This window comes from Gopherus evgoodei, chromosome 6 (assembly GCF_007399415.2).
Source record: "Gopherus evgoodei ecotype Sinaloan lineage chromosome 6, rGopEvg1_v1.p, whole genome shotgun sequence".
NCBI classification, from domain to species: domain Eukaryota; kingdom Metazoa; phylum Chordata; order Testudines; family Testudinidae; genus Gopherus; species Gopherus evgoodei.
In genome coordinates this window covers 45,164,416-45,190,183 of record NC_044327.1, presented here as the reverse complement: position 1 = coordinate 45,190,183, position 25,768 = coordinate 45,164,416, and the positions used below count along the sequence as shown (strand labels likewise).

Genomic DNA, 25,768 nt, shown 5'->3' with positions numbered 1-25,768 from the left:
AATTGTGCTCCCATTTTCTGAAGAATTCTAACTTTGAATAGGCAGTAGTTTGCATATATGTCACAACACTTGGAACTCGAAATGACTCTGTTTTGTTTGTATTGGCTGTAGACTGTTTAGGGTTGTATCCACAACTGACATTCACCAGATTGGAATGGATGGTTTTGTGTCTCAGTTTACTTCCAGTGTTTGGGCAGGATAACAGTGGGAAGGGAAATGGATTGGTACCTGCTTTTGCTCAGAAAACAACTGAAACTTGTCAGAAATAATGGCTGTGGTACTGTGTTCATTGCTTCAGAGACTGGCTGAAATCCTACTCATGGTTCCAACTGCAGTGAGGGGTGGGGTTTGGGATCTCGGTGAAAACAGCAGTTTGGAATGATAAAACATGCACAATCACCTTTTTAACCCTATTAGTCTAAATCTTTCCTTTTAGAGATTGTCCTGGAGAATCCTGAGATTCTGTTTTTTGTCTGGGCTGGAGATATGAGTTTAATATCCAGTTGGACAGAAAATAGAAATACCCAAAGCATGTTCTTTTATTTAAAAAAAAAAAAGCCAGATTACTTGGTGTCCATATTTAAATAATGGTATTGACACACTATGTGAGAGTAGTCATAATTTATATTCTGGTTATTTCATGCTAAATTGTCTCTGGATTGTTTCAGAAATCTTTTAAATTGCCTCAAAGTGGTTTATAGTTTTAACTTTATTTTTCAGATCACAGGATCATCCAGTACAGCAAACAAACACCACAGGGAATACTTCTACCACATCAACATCAAGCAGTAGTAGTACCTCCACACCAGCCTCAACAAACAGCAGCCCTTTTGGTTTAGGTATGATTCTTTGCTAACTTTGTGGGTTAAGAACACTGCCCTTCCATTAGTTGTTACAGCCCATGTGCTAGACATTTAGAGGAATGGATTTAACTTCAGCATTCTAATGCAAGAATCTTATTTCCTTGAAATCTTCCTCTGTGGAAAATCTTGCATAAGAGTATTCCACTATGCTACTGCTTCATATATAGCACATGAACAAATAGCAAGGTGCAGCTGGTGTTTCATTCCAACATTACTGGTAATGTGAAAATTAGAGAGCTCCCTGTGAGCTGTGCATGCTCTACAGTGTATCTTGATTGGTCCAAGGAGTGAGGGCACTGCAGAAATTGGGACCCTAGTGTCAACCAGATTGTGAACAACTGTGACAAAACTGCTTCCCCACCTGCAAGCATACTTCTCTGACCAAATAGAATCACTGGGCCTAATAGCTCTCTTAACTTCTCTTCCAGAGCATACATTTCCCAAGCACAGACAGGCCCCTGTTCTGCAGTTGAAAAGTGGCTTTTCTCCTGCTAACGCACCAGACTTAGCACTGGTGATTCAGGCCCTCTATCTCCATTTTCTGAAAAATGAATAGAATAAAAAAGTTAAACTTAGTAAGCATTTGCTGTTATGGGTTTAAAGTGGCTCAAATCTCACAAGTGATCTTGGGAGCCACAATTTTGGGGTCAGTTATGCAATTTAGGCAGCATGAAGATTGTAGAAAACTATTTTACCTTATTGATGCATTAGGAAGTGGGAAGAGTTCTGTTTTATCTCAAAAGAAGGAAAATATACTGTATTGTAATGCTATCTTTGACTTACAGTCAGTTAAATTTTAAGTGACTCCTTCTGCAAATGTACTCTTGAGACATGTATGTATATATTGTATGGTTTAAAAGGAAGAAATTTTTGAAATCTTGGGGGCACAGACATCAACATTACTAGAATGGTAATGACATGTATGTCTTATCCGAAGTATTGGTTGTTAGCCAAATGTATTCATTATTAAAACAAGACACTGGAGAAAGGACTCTTTAGTGTCTAGGAACAATGGAATTCCCACTGTTTCGCATTGTCTGGAAATGTGGGTGATACATTAAAGTATTTTGTATTTAAGAAAAGTTGTCTGGATTAAATTGATTTAGAAATGTACTAAAAGCAGAAAGTTCAATTGTTTTTTTCTCTCTCTCCTCCTCCCTCCCCCCCCCAACCCAAACCCAAGGTGGCCTTGGAGGTCTTGCAGGTCTGAGTAGCCTGGGCCTGAATACATCTAACTTTTCAGAGTTACAAAGTCAGATGCAGCGACAGCTCATGTCTAACCCGGAAATGATGGTTCAGATAATGGAAAATCCCTTTGTTCAGAGCATGCTTTCAAATCCTGACCTGATGAGGCAGTTAATTATGGCCAATCCTCAAATGCAGCAGTTGATACAGCGAAATCCAGAGATCAGTCACATGCTTAATAATCCAGATATAATGAGACAAGTATGTTGAAAATTCTCTGTAAATTAATAAACTTTAAAATTCTTTAATACAATTAAATATGCTGACTTGAGTGTTTGAAGTATTGCTGAGAAATTTAGGATCGTATAGGAAAACTCATAGAATGTTACTCTAGGCAAATACTGTTGATTTTTTTTTTTTCTGGTCACTAATGTCTGAAATAGTTGAGTGTATTGTCTTTTAATGTTAAATAATTCTATAACATTCCCTGGAGAGTATTTCAGGATTACATAACTAAATTTTCTGAAATTAAACTAGAACAGAATTTGTGTGCACTTCAGATCTCCTGTTTTCATTGAGAAAGGTGGGTTGCTGTACTTGCCAAAAAAACCAACCCTGTTTTAAGCTAACTTTTAGTACTTCAGTCAGATTTTAAATGCAGTTGAAAGCTGCTGGTATACGTCTACAGTGTAGAGGCTTTTAAGACACAAACTAATGAATACTGTGGATTTGAGAAACCAGGTATTTATTTCTAATGGTTCCTATTTGGAAGCAGTATACTCTATTTCTGAGTTGAAACAATAGTAAAGTCACTAATTCTGTTTGAATAGAAATGAACTTGGACATACCTTTCTGTGTCTTCCTTTCTTTCTCCTGTCCAGTACCATATAAACAGTATGAATGTATCTGTGCTATATAACTAAACTTTCAGAATTTTACAATTTTGATAAAATGGCTAATGAAAATTCAGTTGACTTAACTTTTTAATGATTCCAACAAGAAAAATTCTTTCTCTAACTCTAACAGCAGTTCAAACTAAACTGCAGCAGGTTGGATAATCTATAAATAGTTGTTATAACTGAGACACTGCTTCAGATTATTTTCACTTTAGAATGTATTTTTTACTAATACAGATTAAATATTCCACTTACTTAGACACTAGAACTTGCAAGAAACCCTGCAATGATGCAGGAAATGATGAGAAACCAAGACCGAGCCTTGAGCAACCTTGAGAGTATCCCAGGTGGATACAATGCCTTGCGACGCATGTACACAGATATTCAGGAGCCAATGTTGAATGCAGCCCAAGAGCAGGTGAGAAATGGCTACATACAACCTAATATTAAATCATTGTCTCAGGAGTGAAGGAAATTATGCACTGTTTAAACAAGCATTCAAGAAAATGTAATTAGGTGCTAGATGTCACTGCACTTTGTTTCCACTTGTAGAAGTAGGGCTGCAGAAATCCCAACTCTCAACCTTGAAAAAGTAAAGTTTTTGTTTCTTAGTTTTGTGACACTGTCTGAAAGTGATTATGGCATGTGCTGTTTCATAAAGGAACACTTTTTTAACTTGAATTTTTCTGAAATTGACTTAAATTCCTAAAAGTACTCTTTAAATAGATTCAGGAAATTCTGTCTTAGATTCCTGATGAACAGATTCTGAAGTCTTTTTGCTGCTTTTCTTAAGTCTTTTCAACAAGAGAGAAAATGAATATGCTGGAGAGAGAGAGTCAGTTTCACTGTAAGAAAAGTGACAAATGCACCAAGTTAACAAAATAGATTTTTCCCTAACTACTTTCAACCTGAAATCCTGGGTGTTTTGCTGCTATAGTAAGGTACATTTTCAGAGATGTGATTTTTTTTTTTTTTAAATTTCCCTTTTTAAGATTAGCATCTCAAAACATCTGATTATTCTACCATGAAACTGGTTTTAGGATGGTGAATATATTCTACCATGAAACTGGTTTTAGGATGGTGAATATAATTAAAGACTGCTCTCAGGATCAGTAGTCTTCAAATTTGTAATTTTGCATATGTCTCAATCTGTCATTTCTAGCAGAGATAAAATTGATGGTTTTAATAGATGATATTCCTTGTTTTTCCTCCTTTATAGTTTGGAGGTAACCCATTTGCTTCCTTAGTAAGCAATGCATCTTCAGGTGGGGAAAATCAGCCGTCTCGTACAGAAAATAGAGACCCTTTACCAAATCCTTGGGCTCCTCAGTCCAGTTCTCAGAATTCCACAACCAGTAGCAGCAACAGTGGCGAAAGTGGGGGCAGTAGTAGTGTTGGAAATAGCACCACCACCAGTACAGGACCAGGCTCAACCATGCCTAATCTGGGACCCGGAGTAGGAGGTATGTTCATTATGATAGAATTGTATTTACTTGCCCCTATGCAAGAAATTATTGAAATGACAGACATTTTAGTGTTGAAAAAAGTTGTGCTTAAATTACTTGATGTAGTGTTACTAATATTTACTTGCATAGCTCTCTTTACTAGTATCAAAGTCCTATGTAGGAAAACAAACATGCAAAGTAAACTTATCTCAAGAATACTAAGAGGAGCCACAAATCTGCTAAAATAACAGTAAAAGTAGAGACTCACTAGACAAATTAAAGACATTCTGCACACTAGACAGAGTGCAAAAGTCCAGTAAGGTAGGTATTGAATGAGATATTGTTAGATACAGCCTCTCAATCTTTCCCACTTACCTGAAAGGACATCTGGAGTTCATGTGAGATCTGAAATTTTACCATGTAAACAGAGGAATGAAATGTGAATGTTAAATAAACCAATATTAGAAATTGTAATAGTAATGCCCCCACTTCAGTCAGTTTATTTGTATTATCATGGTACGTGGGAGTCCCAGTCATGGATCCACAGCTTCCTTGTGCTAGGAACTGCACAAACACATAATAAAAAATTCTGTGCTTCCAAGAGCTTGCACTCTAAATCTAAGTCAAGAAACAAAGGGTGGACACAGTAGACAGGAAAAGCCCATGGAAACAAGAAAATAGCGACCAGCATGATGCACATGAGTCTCAGCAGCCCTGCTCTACTTACTGATACCAAGTTTTCTGTAGGCAACACAGCAAACAAGAGTTTAAGGACAATGAAGTAGTTTAGTGGATGTTTATGGGGATCACCTCTCATGTGTGAAAGCCACTATAGAAGAAAGCACAAAGGTGCTTGTTTGAAAATGTAATAAGTAGTCGATGCAGGTTGACATCTCTGGCAGAGTGGAGATCAGAATCAGTCTATGTCAACTACTTTGGTATAGATTTGGAGGAAAACAGGATTTGCTACAATATAAAGGCAAAAGATACATTGTAATAAGAAGGGAAAATAAAGTACTTGTTTAGATAAAATTATATTATCGTTGGTGCTGGTATCAAGGCTTCTAATGAAGGTTGTTGAACATTTCACATTATAAAACCTTGTTTTCAGATGCCTATAACTTTGCCATAGTAACAGTTTAATCCAACACCAGCATAGACATTTTCAATCTAACACTGAATTTTTAAAAGGTTTTTCAGCAAAAATTTTTCTCCATTTCTGAGAATGAGCCAGGGAAAACATGGTTAACTCACGTTAAAAATAAAAAAAAATTTATTCTCTTCCTTGAAGCCCTAGTATTTCTGTGCTTTGGAGCAGAGATAAAGTGATCACCCTATTATAAGGGATTTTTTTTGTGATTCCTGGGAAAACAGCAAAAATTTTCCAAATTACAAGTCTTTGCAAATAATTTGCACTTAATTCATGCTCATAAATCTGTTAGTGGCTGGCAGCAGCATTCACTGAAGATTTCATCTTCACTTAGTATGCCCCATCCCACAGAGTTACTAAACATGCAGCATCCCCAGGTTGCAGGGGCTGACATTGCTGGTAATTACTCTGTGCTGTAGGCCAAGGGCCCTTATGTGTGGCTCCATGCACCAGAGCAGAGCAGGGAGACTCTGTGCTCTCAGTGATCCTCCTGCTGGTTCTCAGGTAGCATGGAGAGGGTAAGAGCCTGACTTGCTCTTGTGCAGAGAGGAGGAAGGCTGGGGCAGTCTTCTGGGACAGACTGGTTTAGAGTAGAGAGGTCCATGGTAAAGGGGATAAACGTGGGGAGAGAGATAAGGGCAGGCACAAGAGCAGAGGGGGAGGTACAGAAAGATCTGTTGCAGCCACTTCTGTGTTAAACCAGTGCTGTGTTCCGCCACAGAAGTACGGAAAACATATGACAAGAAGTACCCCCGCCCAAAAGAAGGGGGACTAGGATTATTTGATAAAATGGAATTACCTAAATTAGGATTTAGTAATATAACTCAAATGTCTATAGAGTTTTGATATCCAAGATAGTCTTGGTTTTTGTTTTTTTTTCAGTTGTGAAAGTTTCAAATTTGTTTCAATTCATGCTGATGTAACTAGTACATATCTTTCAGTATGACTTCTAAGTCTTTGGATATGGGTATTAAACTTAGATGTGAAAATTTTATATCAGGCAAAAATTTGGTATATAAATCTTTTTTTGCCAGAGAATAATTTTCAAAAACTAAAAGCAGCAAAGAATCCTGTGGCACCTTATAGACTAACAGACGTTTTGGAGCATGAGCTTTCATGGGTGAATACCCACTTCGTCAGATGCATGCTCCAAAACGTGTTAGTCTGTAAGGTGCCACAGGATTCTTTGCTGCTTTTACAGATCCAGACTAATACGGCTACCCCTCTGATACTTCAAAAACTAAAGTTTTTGAATAAGTGTGCAAAATGGAAAGTAGAATATCTTGGTTTCAGTGTCAACTCCACACTCATATAACTCGGTTGGTTACAAACTGAAGTTTTGCAGATTAAGGAAGAACTTGTTCAAAGTGCTCTTACACAGCTTTGGAAGTTGACTTCTCTTCGGAGCTGTTTGCAAGCTTACTAATGTTGGTAGATTATTCAGGGTACCCAAAAAGCACACCACATTCATACAAGGTATGGGAAGAGGCATGCTGGATCTGACTTTGTAGTGATAGCACGTGATGAGATGGTGAAGGAATGACTAGAATGAATAACTGAAGAGATGTACATTAACATTTGAAGACACAGTCCAAAACTCTGTGCAGAAGGCCTATGTAAGACTGGAAGGGTGTGACTGGACACAGTTCTAGAAGTTTGGTACGATTTGTGATAGGATAATCAGGTTTTCTGAGTGATTTAAAAGAATTATGGAGAGTGAACAATTTTGAGAAGTGCCCTTATTAATTTAACAGCCTGTTCTTTGACTGCTTGTTCATGTCAGTTCCTATCAGGTGTGTGCATGCGCAGATGCACGGTAGCTGGAAGATTTTTCCCTAGCAGCCTCTGTGGGTGTCGGCCTGGACACCCCCTGGAGTCTCACCTTCATGGCGCTCAATATAAAGCCCTGCTGACCTGCCCCCCCTCAGTTCCTTCTTAATCTTCCAGCTGCCATGCACATGCGTGCACGCACACCTGGTTGGAGTGGACATGAACAACACATCTCGAAGAATGACAGTTATGAGAAGGTGAGTAACCGTTTTTTCTGCCACTGTTAGAATCTACTTTTCATTTTGAAACCTGCCTTCCCAAAAAAGGGAATTTACTCTTGAGCTATTTGTTGCAGGTATGTGCTAGTTACTTGTAAAATATTTAAACACTGCGCATCCCTTCCATTTGATTATGATAGAAAAAAGGTTCCCTACCCCTATCAGGGGCCATTGAACCACAGGAAAAAAAAATCTATCGAGGACCTCACACAGCCCTGCGGCAGGGCTTCGAGCCTCAGGGCTTCCCCTAGGGTTGCCAGCTTTCTAATTGCACAAAACCAAACACCCACACCCCTTCCCCACTCACTGAGGCCCCACCCCCACTCACTCTAGCCTCCCTCCCTTAGTCGCTTGCTCTCCCCCACCCTCATTCACTTTCACTGGGCTGGGGCAGAGGGTTGGGGTGTGGGTTCTGGCTGGGGATGCTGGCTCTGGGGTGGGGCTGGGGATGAGAGGTTTGGGGTGCAGGAGAGGGCTCTGAGCTGGGGCCAAGGGCTTTGGAGCAGGGTCAGGGCTGGGCCAGAGGGTTGCGGTGCAGGAGGAGATGTGAGGTGCGGGCTTCAGGAGGGTGTGCGGCAAGGAGTTGGGATGCGAGGGGGTGAGGGCTCCAGCTAGAGGTGTGGGTTCTGGGATGGGGCCAGAAATGAGGGGTTCATAGTGCAGGAGGTGGCGGGGGTTGGGATGCAGGTGGAGGTGCAGAGTCTGGTAGGGAGTTAGGGTGCAAGAGGGGATTCTGACCTGCGACAGGGGGTTGGGGTGTGGGAGGGAGTTTGGGGCGCAGGCTCTGCCAGGCGGCTCCTGGTCGGCAGTGCAGCAGGGCCAAGGCAGGCTTCCTGGTCCCATGCAGCTCCTGGAAGCAGACGGCATGTCCAGCCCCTAGGCAGAGGTGTGACCAGATGGCTTTGTGCGGTGCATGCTGCCCATGCCCACAGGCACCGCCCAACAGCTCCCATTGGCCGCGGTTCCTGGTGGAGCTTCCCTGATCGCCTTTGCACCTAAGGGCCACAGGGACATGTCAGCTGCTTCTGGAAGTTGCACAGAGCCTGGGCAGGCAAGGAGCCTGCCTTAGCCCTGCTGCACCACCGACTGGACTTTTGATGGCCTGGCAACCCCAGCTTCACTCCACAGCGGGGTGAGTTTCCTGCAGGGCGGCACAGAGGCTCAGTGCTTTTGGCCTGCGGCACCGAGACTTGCAACGGGCCAGATGAAATTAAGCAGGGTGCTCAGTCTGACCCAAGGGCCATAGGTTCCCCACCTCTGGATTATGAGTTAAAAGTGGAAATGCTTCTTGAGATGAGTGGTAGCTGATGTCCATTATAGACAGTAATTACTCTCATGTTAAATTATGGAAATGTGTTATGGACTCATCACCATATTTAATTATAATAAATGAAAATGCATCTGTCACTATTTTCATGCTTATGAATTGCTAAAGTGGCCATATCTACTTTTTAAGCTGGTATGTTCAACACTCCAGGAATGCAGAGTTTGTTGCAGCAGATAACAGAAAATCCACAGCTTATGCAGAACATGTTGTCTGCACCCTATATGAGAAGCATGATGCAGTCACTGAGCCAGAACCCTGATCTTGCAGCACAGGTAAATGCACCTATGTATTGTATGTACTGAATGAGAAGAGAGGTATTGCAAATTCATGCAATAACTTGTCACAACAAAGTGACAATTTTATGTGCTAATACCAACACCTACTAGCCTATTAAAATGCTTTCCCAGTGCCTCATTAGACATCTTAACAGTCAGCCTCCTGAGTCTTAACGGCAGGATAGAGCTAAACAGTGAGCATTGACATTCCTCTGGGCAAGACTGCAGAGCAAACTGCAAAAACACTTGGCTCAGAACCTTAGGTGAACAAAAGTTAGATGGATAGAACAACCACTGGAGCTGAAATTTTTTTGTGTACTTTAGTGTGAAACATTTTAAAAACCGTAAAGGTGACCTCATATAGGAACCACCTTGAAAAGTTAGTCTCAAATTTGTAGGCAGAGCCACTGGTAAATGTAGCCCCAAACTGATTTTAGGAGTTAGTTGTTCAGGTTGTCAGTGTGATCATGGCACTTATATCTTCATTCTTCAGCTGTGGCCTTCCTGTACAGCTTCATTGGATGTATAAGTGCAAATACTATTACAGCTTTATGAATGGTGGCATAGTCTTTTCCTAATATCGCTTATGGTGCAAATATGCCTATGGGTTCAGCTTCTAAAGCGTCAGCACAGGTTGGATGTGTGCTATGTGGAGTGAATGGAAAGTATCTCATGCTTTTAAAAAAAAAACTTAGCAGGGGAGCTTCACTGGCTTTTTGGACACACTGAATGTGTGCATAGGGGAACAGTCTCAACTCTGTAGTATGCAAGTTTTATCCTGTTCATCCTCTTCAGTCTCTCTCTCAAAGGAATGTTTATGCAAATATCTGGCACTTCCATTTGGATTTAAAAAACAAAACAAAACATCCCACTTTGTCCAGTGTTAGATGACTGGATGTCTACCAGAAATTGGTTTGGGACAGGAAGTGAAGGAAGACAACATGATCATTTAAAAGATTTCTGGTTTTCAAAGAAGATCCTAATTGTAATGTAAAACAGTTTAATTATAAATGTACTGAATATATAAGTTGCACTAAATCATCTGCTGGGGGGGTGGGAAGCAGCGTTATTTACTGCATTTAGTATTTGCAGCCAAAATTGAACATTTGCCCCATAGATGATGCTGAATAATCCCTTATTTGCTGGAAATCCTCAGCTTCAGGAACAAATGAGACAACAACTCCCAACTTTCCTTCAACAAGTGAGTAAAAGAGAGGCTAACTGTTGTCAGTGAACATCTTGCATGTAGCATTAGCCGAATTGCAAACATATGGTCTTGCTTTGATCTGGGGTTGAAAGCATAAAGGCTGGTCTATGATTCTACTGCAAACTCTAGCTTCAATTGGAGGTTGGGCTTTTAGTGATTTAAATACTTGTAAATAGCTAATTCATCAGATTCACCTCCCCATTCCCATTTGTTCCAAAGTTTCACACCGATTAGAAGATAAGTATTGCTTCTGCTGCTTTGTTTCCAGAGTACAGTTTTTCTACCTCTTCCTTGTGCTGCTTTGCAAATATTAAATCAAACTCTTTTTCTTCCACCACTAACATGAGCTCTTGGTTTGCCTTTCGCTCCCTAAAAGATAGAGTCCTGATAGTGTGCCCCGAATGAGTGTCTGCTATGTCAGTGTGTACAGCCACAAAACATGATGCATATTATTGAGAACTGCACAATAACTCAGCCTCCTGGAGGTCTTCGTGCCTTGAACATGGTTGATAAGAATGCCCTGGCTTGGCTTGACCAGATTGCATATGTCAAATAAGATAACCTTACTTTTATCTGGATTGAGCTTTAGCCACCTCACTCTCATCCATTTTTTCAGTCTCTGCAGAGGCTGGGTCAGGTATTCAAACCACTGACTGAGTAGGGTGAGATGGAGATGCAGAGCTAAAAGCACTGCAGCCCATATTTCTGCACCAATCCTCTAGGGGGAGGGAAGGGGAGACAGAATCCCATGGCAATTGTTGTGACTGTGTCTTTTGGGATAATGAGCAATTGCATAGTTCTACTCTGTGGGAGTGCTCGGCAAGGAAGAACACACACAGCTGTGTGCAGCCCTACCCACTCTTGGGAGAGATCTTCATCCATCAATATACTTTCTAATCTATACTCAGGTCTGTACCAGATTAACAGGAGTAAGGAAATCTAAGACATCTAGGTGCTCTGAATTGTCAGTCTTTTCTATTATAACAGAACTCAGACTGTTGGACACTAGATGATAGACAAATTGTCAACATTATGTTTTGCTAAGCAAAGAGTGTGTAGCAGCTTACTTTACAGAAGTTGGCATGGGTTCTTCCTCAGAGACACTGAAAAATTTCACCAGCTGTGGATCTAGCTCTTTTCCTCTGGTCTTCCCCAACCTATCTAAAAGACATATTGTTGGCATGAAGGGCTCACAACACTTCTAATATCTCATTGAGCGTTACTGGCCTGAACTTTAACCAGAGAAGATTTTAGAATTTTTCTCCAGATCCTGTTCTGCATTTGTGGAAGCTGACAGCTTGGCCTGATCCATGCAAGGGTCGCAGAGCCCAGACTCCAGCCTGAGCCCGAACATCTACACTGCAATTTTATAGCCCCACAGACCGAGCCCCCTGAGCCTGAGTCAGCTGCCATGGGTGTTTTTACTGTAGTGCAGGCATAGCCTAAGGGAAAAATGGGAAAACAGGGTGGTTAGGAGCCTAACATGGTAGGATTTTTATAATTTTTATCCTATACTAAATCACCCAATAAGAATGGTTGTTAGAGGAGCAGCCACTTCTGGTAGGGCCTTCTTGAAACACTTTGCTTTTGTTGGTCTTCAAGTGTGGACCTTGAAACTAGACCCCTTTCCCTAAGAGGAAAGGAGTACCACAATCTCAAAACACAGAAGGAAATAGTTGTTGGCATGTCGTAATTTTCAGCCACTTCCTTTTGAAGCACAATGTGCGTCAAAAATCCAGTAGCAGTCCATTGTAACATTAAAAACAAGATGATAAATAGCACAACCCAATACTAAGCTAGCCTCATTTTAGGATCCATTAGGTGATCATCCAAATGGTAAATGAGTATGCTGTCGTTGTTGTAACCCCCAAGAGTTTGAATCTTAGACAAAGATTGTTACTCAAAAGTCACTGCAAGATTTCATCATTTGTTTATGCAGTTGTTCTAATAAGAGATGGGCCAAAGCCATGAACTTCAGTTTCATATTTGAAACTTCGCAGTGTCTAGAGATTTTCAGATCTCAGGATTTGTCTTGTGCTAATCAACAGTTGTGAAAGCTACAGGTTCAGATGTTCCAGCAGGTGAAGAGGAACTTGATCCAGCCATCATAAGTGTATACATCAGACTGTATGCATCATCTAGATAGCATTCATGTACATAAGTAGGCTGATATGACATTATAGACAATGCAGAGAGGGGGTAGTGGGCATACACTTGCAAAGTCTGAACTTAATAGCAGTCCTGTTCTGAAGTTCATATATGTCAGATGATACATTTCACTGGAAGAATAGTGAGAAACAGTGCTTCTAGAGTGCTGCTTGTCATAATTCAGGCCAATTGCATTTTTATCCTCCTCCCCCCATCCCCTGGTGGTCCACCAAAGCCACTCCCTCTAGGCTTCCAGCTCTTCAGCTGTCAACTCTTTGGGCAGAGATCCACATCTCTCTCCCTCCTGTCCTGGGATGTTACAGCTGCACAGCTCTCTAATGTACACTGTGATATTCCTAGCAAGCCAGACTGCCTAAAGCCAGCATCTGTGCTTTTCTTTCTCTCCAAAAGCTATGCCCAATATACTGCCTGCTATTATAAATGACCGCTCAGCTCCATGTAAGGAAGCACATTTATTCTTAAGGTAAAAGCATTGCAGAAAAAATGTTCAAAAACAATAGAAGAACCTACAGGCATGCTAAAAATTTACCAGAGATCACTCGAGCTCCAACTTCGGGCTCTGGTAGATGTCAGTCCTTCAAAACCCACATCTGGTTTTTTCTCTGGTTACAAGTTTATAACGGTCTCAGAACTAAGACTCGGCAGCTCATCGTGTTTCTATACAGCTCAGGCCATTAGCCTCCAGGACCAGATAGTCAGAAGACAATCACCCTCTCTTCGGGGTGTAACTTCAAAAAGCTGAGTTTTTGCATCACCAGAAGTGAGTAATTTGCATTAGTGTTTCCCTAGGGATTCCCTAGGTAATTCAGTTCACCCTTACTGGCACAGAAAATCCATTCATGTCTGGCATAATCTCAGTATAGTCCTTGGAACTCCCTGGTCTTACATCATATCCTCCCAAGAGGTTACCTGCAATCCTCGCCTGCAATAATATGTAAGCTTTGCATTTAATACAGTAACATTTTTTTGAGGATATTGCCTTATCTGTCACTCTTCCACATACTTAAAAGGTCTTGGTGGAGCTGTTACTGCAAAAGAGGGAACAATCACAAGAAGGGTGCAGAGAGATATTAGAATAAAAAGATGAGCAATAGCAGGTGTTGAGGGGATGGGTTCACTACAGAAAACAGCGATGAAGATTAACTTTGTACATGTTTCAGTTATATAACGAGTTTTTCCTTTTCTTAGATGCAGAACCCGGACACGCTGTCGGCAATGTCAAACCCTAGAGCAATGCAAGCTTTACTACAAATTCAGCAGGGTTTGCAGACATTAGCAACAGAAGCACCAGGGCTTATACCAGGGTAAGAGTTGGCCCAACAAACTTGTACATTTCTTTACTTATTTATTTTAAATCTATTTGGTTTATTTGTCAACTTTTTGTCTTGCTTCTTTAAATTTAGAAGTTTGTCCAGTTGCACAGGTTGTTCCACACAAACGCCATCTTCAATTTACTAAACAGCTTTATTTTAGGCATCTTCTACTTTTTTTCCCCTTAAAAATTGTTAATGCTAATATTTATAATTAGGTCCCTACCAAATACACAGCCATGAAAAATGCATCACGGACCATGAAATCTGGTCTTTCGTGTGCTTTTACCCTATACAGATTTAACGGGGGAGACTAGTGTTTCTCATGTTGGGGGTTCTGACCCAAAAGGGAGTTGCAGGGGGAGTTGCAAGGCTATTTTGGGGGGGCTGCTTTATTGCCACCCTTACTTCTGCGCTGCCTTCAGAGCTGAGTGGCTGGAGAATGGTGGCTGCTGACTGAGGGCCCAGCTCTGCATGCAGCAATGCAGAAGTAAGGGTGGCAATACCATAATGTGCTATCATTACTTCTATGCTGCTGCTGCTGCCAGCTCTGCCCTCAGAGCTAGGCTTCTGGCCAGCAGCTGCCACTCTCAGCTCTGAAGGCAGCACCGCCACCAGCAACAGTGCAGAAGTAAGGATAGCAGTACCACAGCTCCTCCCCCACAATAACCTTGTGACCTTCCTCCACCCCCCCCCAACTCCTTTTTGGGTCAGGGCCCCTACAGTTACAACATAGTGCAATTTCAAAGTTAAATAGCTGAAATTATGAAACTTAAATTTTTAAAATCCTATGACCGTGAAATTGACCAAAATGGACCATGAACTTGGTCGGGCCCTATTTATAATGGATCTTACTGTGTTTGGATGCTTTATTTACATTAAATGCACATTCTCCATTCCCACTGGTATCCACAGAATTCCAGTGAGACAGATGGTGGGGGGAGGAGTAACAGTATACGATCAACTTTAATACAAAAATATGTTAACATTGCTGTTCCTCATCTCTGCAGATTTAATCCTGGTGTAGGGGGATTAGGAAGCACTGGAGGGGGATTAGGAAGCACAGGAACAACTGTACCTAGCTCCGTCCCCAGTGAAAATACAAGTCCAGCCTCAGGAGTTGCTGAATCTGGTCACCAACAGTTTGTTCAGCAAATGTTGCAGGCACTTGCTGGTGCAAATGCTCAGGTAAGGTAGCAGATGGTTAAATCCTAAAACTTTAAGATGTATCTAGTATTTGATTTATCAATGTAAGCTAAAAGGTGCAGTTAGGAGAAAGTACTTGAAAAAACACATGCTTAATACTGCTGGCTCATGGATGGATGAGTGGATCAGGCTAGAAAACTATTATTTTTCCCAGATGTGAAAATAAATGCTGGAAAAATTGAAATTAATACTTCTGTCCTGGGGACCATCAGCCCTTGAGTTGTTAACGTGCACAGATTGTGTCAATGTTAAGCCTTTCATTTATGCCTCTGCCCAATCAGGGTTTTTTAAAGCTATTTCAATTTGTGTAGGTGTCATTTGTATTGTATTGGTGTGGAAGACTGAGATGGTGGTAGAAGTTTCTCACAAATGTCCTTAATAGTACAAAGAGCAAACTTAAACTGACAAAAGCTATAAAATTATTAATTTGGGTACTGCTTTTATTGCAATCTAGTTCATTTCAAGTTGTTGTTGTTTCAGGTACTCAATAGCCCCTAAGATTTCTGCTAATTCTTGTTTGTAAAGTAACATTTTATCTTCAAAATATTTGTCAGCCTAATTGCGATATCAAGGACCTATACAGACAAAGGACACTCACTATAGATAACATTCTGCAAAATGCACACAAACTAGAAATCAGAGCAAAATGTGTTTGCTTAATCAGTTAAACTGAGAGTTCCAAGTAACAAATAGTAAATAGGCAAAATAGATAAAAATGTTGGATAAGAGAATTCTTTGTGTGTCCATTTAATTTTCCCTTACTACTTAGGTAATGTAGGGAGTTCAGAATAGCTATACCATCCGTGCGGTAATACTTGAACATGGGCTTAATAGCTAGAATCAAGACAGAATGGCAGCCTGAACAATGAACAAAAAAAGTTTTTGTATTTTTATGGGTTGATCACTAACTCTTGTAACTGTGTTCACTCTTTTTAAAACCTAGTATTTGAAAAACAGTTTTTCCTTTGTTGCTTATCTGCCAAAACTGGAGTTAAAGAACTCTTGGAATGACAACTTCTGGAAACAGCAAGAAGTTTAGTTTCTTTGGCCTTGTTGTTTTAAAATACCCATGTTAAATGTACTGTTACTTACAACTAGAATGATTTCAAAGAATCTGTCTAACCATCAGACGTTTGTAAGGACTCGATCCTGTGCCATTGTAGTCAGTAGGAGTTCTGCCACTAATTATGTGGGAGCATGATCAGACCATAAAAGCACAGCTGTTCAGTTTCCCATTTGGAAGTTCTAGCTGTTATAAAACTGCAAACTTCAAATACTTCTTGACCTTTTTAAAAGCCTTTAGAAATTATAAAGGTGATATGCCACTAACAGGGATAACTTTACTGTGCCTCATCACATTCAGTAACCAACAATGAGCTTATTAAAAATCTCTGAAGAATAGCATCATTGGATTTAACTCTTCATTTCACTTACAAGAACAATCTATTAATGACACTTTGAAGGAACTATTTTAAGGAAATGATTCTCAATCAGATTATCTTGCTTTGCTCTCTTACATCACATCAAACATGCAGCACTTCCTGTAGTCACTTCAGAAACAATCGACTTTTAGTACAAGGGTGTTCTTAAACCAGTCAGCAGACTATCCTTGGAGAAGGATGCTATTCAGTTGCAATTGTTCAAGCACTTCCACTTTGCTCTCTAGTTTTGGAGATTTAAAGGAAACCTTAGTTGCAGAAATACGCCAGGCCGAAGTGCGGAATAGAATCAAATGTATTTTAATCATCTAGTACAATTTCTTCACAGTATTTGTATTAAGCCTGTGTCTATAGCTTGAAATAAATTGTCCTCTTTTTAGCAGTTACAAAATCCAGAAGTCAGATTTCAGCAACAACTGGAGCAGCTCAGTGCAATGGGGTTTTTGAACCGTGAAGCAAATTTACAAGCTCTAATAGCAACAGGAGGAGATATCAATGCAGCTATTGAAAGGCTACTGGGCTCCCAACCATCATAGCAACATTTCTTTAATTTGAAAAATGTAATTTATTTTTGATAACAGCTCTTAAATCTTTAAAATACTTGCTTTATTTCATTCTGACTCTTGGGATTGTCTTGTCATAACTAAACCCAGTCTGATGCATTTTAAGGTGGAGTGCAGTAGTTTTCTTTGGACAGTAGGAATCAATGCTTTTTCATTCACAGTTGTTGCATGCATCAAACACTTCTTTGTTCAGCATTTATTGTGATTTTGTTGAAACAAGTATCATCTTTTACAGTTGAATGAACAGGTTTTGTCAGACCTACAATTGTCCAATTTATTTACTACTTAAACATTAGCTTTGGGTAGTAACTTATGTAGAATACAAATTATTAAAAAGGAAACAAATTAAATGAAGCTGTAATTTGTGGGTACCAATACTGCTTTTTGTGACTTCAGCATGTATTTTTTGCTAGCAAAATGCTGTAAGATTTATACCATTTGATTTATGTCATTTTTGCTTTTATTTGTATAAAATATACACGCAATATACATGTTGGAAACAGCTCACATCTAGAAATTTGCACATTGCAATAGAATGAATCTATGTAACCAAAAAAATCCAGAACAAATAAAATTGACACATTTCTAGTGCAGAAACTTTTAGCATCTTTGGTAAACATCTCTCAGCAGAAGAGTTTAGGCAAATTCATTTAAAATATGCTAGAATTATTGATCTAATTATCTCTAAATCTACATCTAACTGTACAGAAACCTGCATTGTAACATTCTCAGTATTCACAAGGATTGACTGTAAATTATCTTAATCTTTTTGCAGATTGAAGGAGCACTACTGTATGCTCTGAAACTGCTTCTAAGGCTTTTTGGCTTCTCTCATTGAGATTCTAACATGCATTATGATTTGTAATTGGAAGAATTACTTTCACTGACAGTGTCATGTGATATTCTAATTACTTTTAACCACCATGTAAAAATACTGTATATCTTTTGAGTTTTTATTGGTAGTTATTTCTCTTGTGCACAGGTAATAAATGAATTAAAAATTCTTTGAGCAATTTGTCTCAAGTGTTTTTGCACAATTGCTGATTCTTAAACTTTCAGAAAAGTGAAACATCTTGATGTTTGGCCTTTAAGGGAAACATTTGGAGCACCATACACACTTATCTTTTGACTGGGATTAATAAACAATGTTTGGATTATAAAGGCGAGAGGGAAAGTAAGGGAAATCAGACGTATGAGGACTCCCCTTACAGTAGGTAAAATGTAACACTGGATAAGAGAAAGCATATTCGACTGTTTATATCCTGTTTAGCAAACTGGTTCTGGCTTGGATGATACATCCCTTCTGGGGCCTGTTATGTCAAGTTTATGTTAGTAGTTGAAGATTATTCACTTGTACTATTTATACTTTAATCTCAGCATTATATTTTTTCAAATCATTTAAACAATCACTTCCTTTGGTGTTGAGTATAAATGTGATTTACTTTAACCTGTTTCCCATCACCTTTTAAACTTATCCTTCCAAACATAGTTCATAGATTCAGAGTTCACCAAGTTAGATGAACCAAAAGAATTTTGAAAAATAAACAGCAAAATGAGATCAGGTACTCTGTATTTAAATCACTTGGTTATAAAACTGAAATCTTCTAACGTCTGTTAGAGCAAATCACAAGAGAATGTGATGCTCTGACTTGTACCTTTCCTGGATGGTAAACATTTTAGTTGAACTTTGGCACTAATAAGTAAATTGTTCAATTACAGCTCATGCACAGTGCTGAGAAAAGCTCAAGAAAACCTCTTTGCTCAGAACATCTGCTCAATGTGCAGTGGGAATAAAAACGAACAGTGTAAGGAACCATTAGGAAAGGGTGGATAATAAAACAAATATTATAAATGCCACTTATAAATGCATGGTACACCCACTCTTTGAATACTGTGTGCAGTTCTAGTTGTCCTAGCTCAAAGATACATTAGAATTGGAAAAGCAACAAAAATGATTAGGGGTATGCAACAACTTCCATATAAAGAGAGAGTAACAAGACTGGGACTGTTCATCTTAGAAAATAGACAACTATGGGGTTTTCTTCCCATACCTTAATCTGAATCTTTGGGAATCTTCAATTTAAAACTTTTACTGAATCTGTGGAAAAGGCATCTCTTCAGATGCAATTTAGAGGGAGTTAGTGAAGATATAGCAGGTTGCCTATATAACCACCCTACTTTGTTAGTTACTATTAGCTGAGATTTTCAAGTGACTAGTGATTCTGGGCTTTTATTCCTTGATTTCAATGGTCTTAAAGAAAGTAGGTAGTTCAGAGGACTTGAACTGAGAATCGAAAGTTGTTAAAATATCTCTAGACATTTTAATAAAATTTTAATTTAAAAAAAAACTGTCAAAGTAGGAGAGGGGAAAATGAACTCTGTTCCAAAGCCTCAAATTCACTGGAAGAAGTATAAAGCATTAAGTTCAAATTGTATGAGCTGTCCATGGAGGTCACAAATATATAGGTTTTAAGTTATGGCTGGATCATGATTTCTTTATAACCTACCAAGGGGACTCTTGCTTCTGCTTCAAATTCTTGGGATGGTGTCCCTACCCTCTGTTTGCTTGAGGCTGGGAATGGGCAATGGGGGATGGATCAATTGATGATTGTTCTTTTCATTCCTTCTGGGGCAGTTGGCATTGGCCACTGTCAGAAGATGGGATACGTGGCTAGATGGACCTTTGGTCTGATCCAGTATGGCTGTTCTTATGTTTAAAATGATGAGGTTGAAGCTGGTAGGCTCAAGGGTTTACCTTGAAAGCTGGGCCAAGTTTGATATTTTGAGGCATATACATTTCCACTTATCAAAAACACAAGTCCTAGCAGTCTCCTGCTCACAAACAGTGCTGTAACACTTGACCATTTTGTACATGTGTTGGAGGGAGCCTAGTTTTGTAAGAAAACATGCCAATTTCAAATGTGGTAAAGAGTTGGCACAGTGAATAATGCAAAAAGCCTCACAGTCATGGGGGACTGAACCTGTCCCATGCCATTTGTAAGCTGAACCTATTGCTTCAAAGTTGTTAGTTCAAATTCAATCCAGGTCAGTAGTGTCTAAAAGTTTATTTACTATCGGCTGACTGCTGACTTAGTGATCTGGTGATCTCAGTCCAGTTTCTAGTGAACAGGTGCCCACACAATAAAACTACCCCCACGTTTGGCTGTTTTGGAGAAACCAGGCACTGAACTGTGGACATTGGCCTGATTCCTTGTCCCTTGGAGATGCTTCCTGCAAGTCAAAACTGCTTTATAATGAGGCAGTTGTGAAACATTTTTCTGTAAATTTCAACTTTCAATGGAAATATTTTTCCTTTGGTTTGCACATGTATATACAATTAAATCAAAATTTACCAACATTTTTGGATAAAAATCAAATCCTTCAAACCCTACATATAATGTGGGTTCATTTTAAAAACAAAAACACAAAACTGTTGCGTGCAACCAAACCAAGGATTGCATTTATGCAGACTAATCACAGCTGGATCTATATTTAAATATCCTGGTTAATTCAGGTCCTGATCCAACAAGTAAATACATGTGTAGGCCTATGACCTCAATGAACTAATTGTGTAAAGTAATGCAACTGTTCCAAGAGTGGGGCTATAAACTCTAATTTCTAAACTGAGGGAAGTATAAAGAGTAACTAAACATTAATAGATTAAAGTAAATTCTTACATCTTTCAGTTTTAACAGTGTAAGGTGGTGTCTAATATTGGTAACTTGGTTTCAAATAAAAATCTTTTAATCTGACAGCATTCCTTTAATAGAGGCAAGGGCTCTTTTGCATAATGTATATATTGCTTAGTTTAGGTTTTCTCAAATTATACAGCCAGATTGCACTGATGGGCCTGAGATTATCATCTTTTAAAATGAAAACATTCTTGTCAGGTTCCCTGCATGCATTCCTCTAATCTTGGTGGGCTCTCACACATGCTGGAGGGCTGCAGAGACTCCTTATAGCCACTGTGATAGTCTGTAGCAGGGTGTAATTGGGATCTGAGCTCCTTTGTTTGTATAAGGGGGCATGACAGTAAAAAGTTTGAGAAACACTGACTTAGAATATCAACGTCATGCTTAGTCCGTAAGGCTGGGTCTGTCTTGGTGAAATCGTGTTTTGAAAGAGAAATGTTTTCTGTTTGTATTATTTATAAACAAACACAAATATGGATGAGTTGCTAATGGAAAAAGGCCATAATGCACAGCTATTCCCTAAGAGAGAAGGCTAGCTGTAGTTACTCATCAAATTTTCCAGACAAGAATAGTTAATGGTGAGGAAGCGGACCAGTCTTTGTGTGGTTAAAAAGAGGTAACCTAGCAGGGAACCCATGAACTAAGTGCACCCCTCTTTGCTTTTGCAGATATAAACCCCATTCCCTGCTCAGGTAATTTCCTCCATTATTAGCAGGGGCAGTAGCACCTGAAAACTAGATTCTCTGGCTTCAGATAGTAACAGCTTGAAGATGATGTGGGGGGGGAGATTGTGTCTTTCCCAGGAATCCTGTAGAGGAAAAAGAGTGGACCTGATCTCGTGAAATAAATGGAAAGCTGATGGGTAGGAGGAATTTAGGGGGAAAGCACTCAAAGGAAAATGCCTTGGCACTGAGCTCCCTCCCACTCTTCCTTCAGAGGGTGACAGCTTGCTGCTTCTCACCATTCCTGTTGCTGCTCATTGCTATACTGGTGGGAGGGGAGCCTGCTGTCTGCTCTCCAGACCTGTTATGACAGACAGATGCTGCTGGCTCCCATTCCTGCTGCTGATGCTACAAACAGCCTAAAGATCTGACCAAGACCGATCCTTTACTGTGAACCTCACTTCTGGGACGAGTGAGGCTGATGGGCACAGCAACCCTACAAGGTAACGTAACTAGTTTGAGGTCTGTGCACAAACTAGATGTACTGGGAATTGCTGTCCATTGTGGGGGTTGGTATAATTAAGCCAATGAGGTACCTTGTTCTTCTTTAAATATGTAGCTGGGAATTTACATGACCTTCAGCTTGGAACAAATAGGACATAACTGAACAAAGTATAGAGAGAGCTACACTAGCAGAATCTACACTTGTCAGTTACAATGGTTATTGCAGAATTATTTACATAGCTGGGTTTGATGTTTGAACTGGAAACAGAAGTCTGGTTTGCTTTAATCTGAAGTAATATGACAGATAAATCTGGGAGGGGGGGAGGGATTAGCCCTACTCCCCTCAGGCAAGTGAGAAACCTGTTAGTTTAATTTCTGTAAGCAGGAACTAAACTATAAACAATCAAAATAAGCTAATTTTAAATGGGAGGGGTGTTACCCACAGCCTCTAGGGCACCTACCTTTACGTACTGAGCCCTAGGAACTGGGTAATCTGCAGCTTTGCTGGGTCTTTTACTAGTGAAAGAGCCTGACTCGGTAATATCCTCAACCTCTATCTATTAACAGTCACCAAAACAGAATGCACACGCTAAGCATACAATTCTCACCACTCCCAGTAAGGCAGATGAACTTTTCCTGGGGGCTAGTCTGGGTCAGGTCGTCTGGGGACGCCAGCTCCTGCACAGTGTGATTGGCTGGGTGTTGTGATCTGGCAGCTCTGATATTGAGGATGTGTCCTGGAGTGGGTTCCAAGGAACTTCCTTTTGGACCCCAGTTTATATAGTGAAACTTGAGTCCTGCTTTGCTGTACTTTAACCAATCATTTTACTAAACAATTCTCTTCCGAGTCCTAACATGTTGTAAAACAATTCTTTACGCAGTCAGACCCCACCACCTTAGTTGATTTAAATCTTACAAAATTAGTTACGCAACAGACTGAAACAATCAAAGAACCAGAGAGGGACGATACAGATAAACAAGAGAGAGATGATAGGGACCATAAAGGCAAAACAATAAAGAAGTAAAGATTTCACACCCAAACTGTTGATAAGCAATTCCTTGCCAGCCAGAATGCCATCAAACAAAGTTTTCTTTAACTATCTTAAGCGACTCCTTGCTTATTTGGTGATGGCGGATCCTATTAGGAGGCACACTTTCATAACAGCCCAATATTACATTGCTTTGCTATAATTTAGAAGGAATGCGAGGCTGATGTGACTTTCTGCTTCCCGGCTAATGGCTGCCGCTCTCCTAATATGGCTGCAGAAAAAAGGCCTCAGACTGTACAAGGGAGTTGAGCTGGATTGTAATTAAAAAGAAAAATGTGTTTGAATATTAAAGACAGCTGGGCAGACTTTCAAATATGAGTGCCTAAATATAGGTTTAAATAAAAGAGGACTGATTTTCAAAGGTGCTGAGCACCCAAGACTTCAGTGGAATTTGTGGGTGCTCAGCACTTCTGGAAAGCAGCCCACTTATATATAGGTGCCTATGTAGATGTTTAGGTACTTTAGGTACACATTTAAAATTTTTAGCCAATATAGTTTTTAGGTGGGAAGGGGTGAGGGTTAATTTTGACTCTGTCATATACGACACGAGGCGATGTAACTGTTTTCCAAGCAGTATGTTAGATATATATCCTGAATTGTGTGGGGTTTTTTTTGGAGGTAGAGGGGTTGTTTTGTTTTGTTTTTTTGGCCCACACTTCATAAAATCCAAGCATAACTTCAACACTGTGCAGTAAGAGGCAGAGTAAGCCTTTTTGCCTGGAGAGCTGCACTGGATACATGTATTGGGATAACTGTGACTTTATTAAAATGTAGAGCTGACCTAGTGGAATCACCACAAGAGGGTGCCATTTACCTGAATGTAATGTTGGCATGAACCAGACTCTAGGTCTGAACAATATCTGAAACTGTGTGTGTGTTGGGAATGTTGCATTTGGCCATTTCGACGTGATGCACTGAACCATAATCTTATAATTGGGGCCCACTTCTAATTTGTTTCTCTTATAACAAATAAGGCTGTGCAAAAAGTAATCTGAAATGAATTGGCTGAGAGTCCTGGACTCTGTCGCACTGAAGCAAACAGTTTGGATACAGATTTTGGATTAAATAGGTTTATGGGCATTTTATACAAGACAGTATTACAGAAAGAAATGGATCAATCTTTTGCAGTCTGATTTTTGGCTGTGTCACTTGTAGGGAAAATACCTACCAGACAGTTATTAGTTTTTGATTTGTCTGGTATAGCAGAGTTTCTCTCTCACTGCTGTTCTCAAAGCTCATTCATAGCATGGTGCCAAGGAGGCAGTGTTGGTATTTCTTTGGGGTACCACAAGAGCAAGTCTAACTTCTACTAGAAAAAAGCTATAAACACATTTTTAAACTTGTAACCCAGCTAATGATTCAATTAATTTCCCCAAAGATGTCTTTGCACACCACCATCCTTGCCTGAAAAGGAGAGAGCTAGTTGGATTAATCAAGGTCATAAATTGAGATGAGAGGTAAAATATACACAGCAATATATCAGAAAGGTTCTTCACAATATTACTTCTCTTGAAGAGCATCTCTCATAGAAAATATATCCTATGATGACTTACAAGGTTAAAATGAACAAGAAGGAGGGCTGGTTTCAAGTAATATGGGCAGTCCAGACCAGCATTCACTGAGCTATGGTTAAAGGGTATTTTAAACACATTTTGATACATATATACACACCAAAAAAATTAAACATGCTTTCATATTCTTTAAATTCTGTCAATTATGTACATGACTTTTTATGCAAAAATTTCTAAGTACAGAATTAACATGTGAAAGTAGACTCTATTTTTTTATCCTGTTGTAATGAGGGTTTTTGTTGTTTAATAGACTGGCGATGAATATACTGGATTGAGAGTAGTGATTGTATGTAGCTGTCCTAGGCCCTTATCCTGTAAACACATATATGTATGAGCATATCTTGACACAGGAGTCCATTGTCTCCGCTAAGACTACTCAAGGCTGTAGTTGTATCGTCTTAACTTTAATAAGGACTTTAACACCTACAAAGCATTACAAATTGAAGAGAAAGGCCATGTCTACATCTAAAATTTTGCAGCGCTGGTTGTTACAGCTGTATTAGTACAGCTGTATAGGGCCAGCGCTGCAGAGTGGCCACACTTACAGCAACCAGCGCTGCAAGTGGTGTTAGATGTGGCCACACTGCAGCGCTGTTGGGCGGCTTCAAGGGGAGTTCCGGGAACGCGAGAGCAAACCGGGAAAGGAGACCAGCTTCGCCGCGGTTTGCTCTCGCGTTCCCGGAGCCACCCAGCAAACCGCAGGGAAGGAGACCTGCTTGCTCGGGGTTCCGGGAACGAGAGAGCAAACCGGGAAAGGAGACCAGCTTCGCTGCGGTTTGCTCTCGCGTTCCCGGAGCCACCCTGCAAACCGCAGGGAAGGAGACCTGCTTGCTCGGGGTTCCGGGAACGAGAGAGCAAACCGGGAAAGGAGACCAGCTTCGCCGCGGTTTGCTCTCGCGTTCCCCGAACCACCCTGCAAACCGCAGGGAAGGAGACCTGCTTGCTCGGGGTTCCGGGAACGAGAGAGCAAACCGGGAAAGGAGACCAGCTTGATTACCAGAGGCTTCCTCCTTCCACGGAGGTCAAGAAAAGCGCTGGTAAGTGTCTACATTGGATTACCAGCGCTGGATCACCAGCGCTGGATCCTCTACACCCGAGACAAAACGGGAGTACGGCCAGCGCTGCAAACAGGGAGTTGCAGCGCTGGTGGTGCCCTGCAGATGTGTACACCTTCAAAGTTGCAGCGCTGTAACTCCCGCACCAGCGC

The 25,768-nt window shown here is 40.3% G+C and overlaps 1 protein-coding gene across 4 annotated transcripts in view; it reads left to right on the top strand.

Moving 5' to 3' along the window:
* Positions 1-18,096, top strand: part of UBQLN1 (ubiquilin 1) — a 38,953-nt gene extending 20,857 nt beyond the window's left edge. The window contains exons 3-11 of one of the 4 annotated variants that reach the window (XM_030567159.1): positions 721-839; positions 2,047-2,309; positions 3,204-3,362; positions 4,164-4,407; positions 9,065-9,186; positions 10,307-10,390; positions 13,754-13,869; positions 14,886-15,063; positions 16,901-18,096. In XM_030567159.1, coding sequence (XP_030423019.1) covers positions 721-839; positions 2,047-2,309; positions 3,204-3,362; positions 4,164-4,407; positions 9,065-9,186; positions 10,307-10,390; positions 13,754-13,869; positions 14,886-15,063; positions 16,901-17,056 — 1,441 coding nt within the window. In that variant the 3' untranslated portion in view covers positions 17,057-18,096. Of the gene's footprint in view, positions 1-720; positions 840-2,046; positions 2,310-3,203; positions 3,363-4,163; positions 4,408-9,043; positions 9,187-10,306; positions 10,391-13,753; positions 13,870-14,885; positions 15,064-16,900 lie in introns of all 4 variants that reach the window. The other 3 variants (XM_030567160.1, XM_030567158.1, XM_030567157.1) reach the window with 3 other exon arrangements.
* The last annotated feature ends 7,672 nt before the right edge of the window (positions 18,097-25,768 follow it).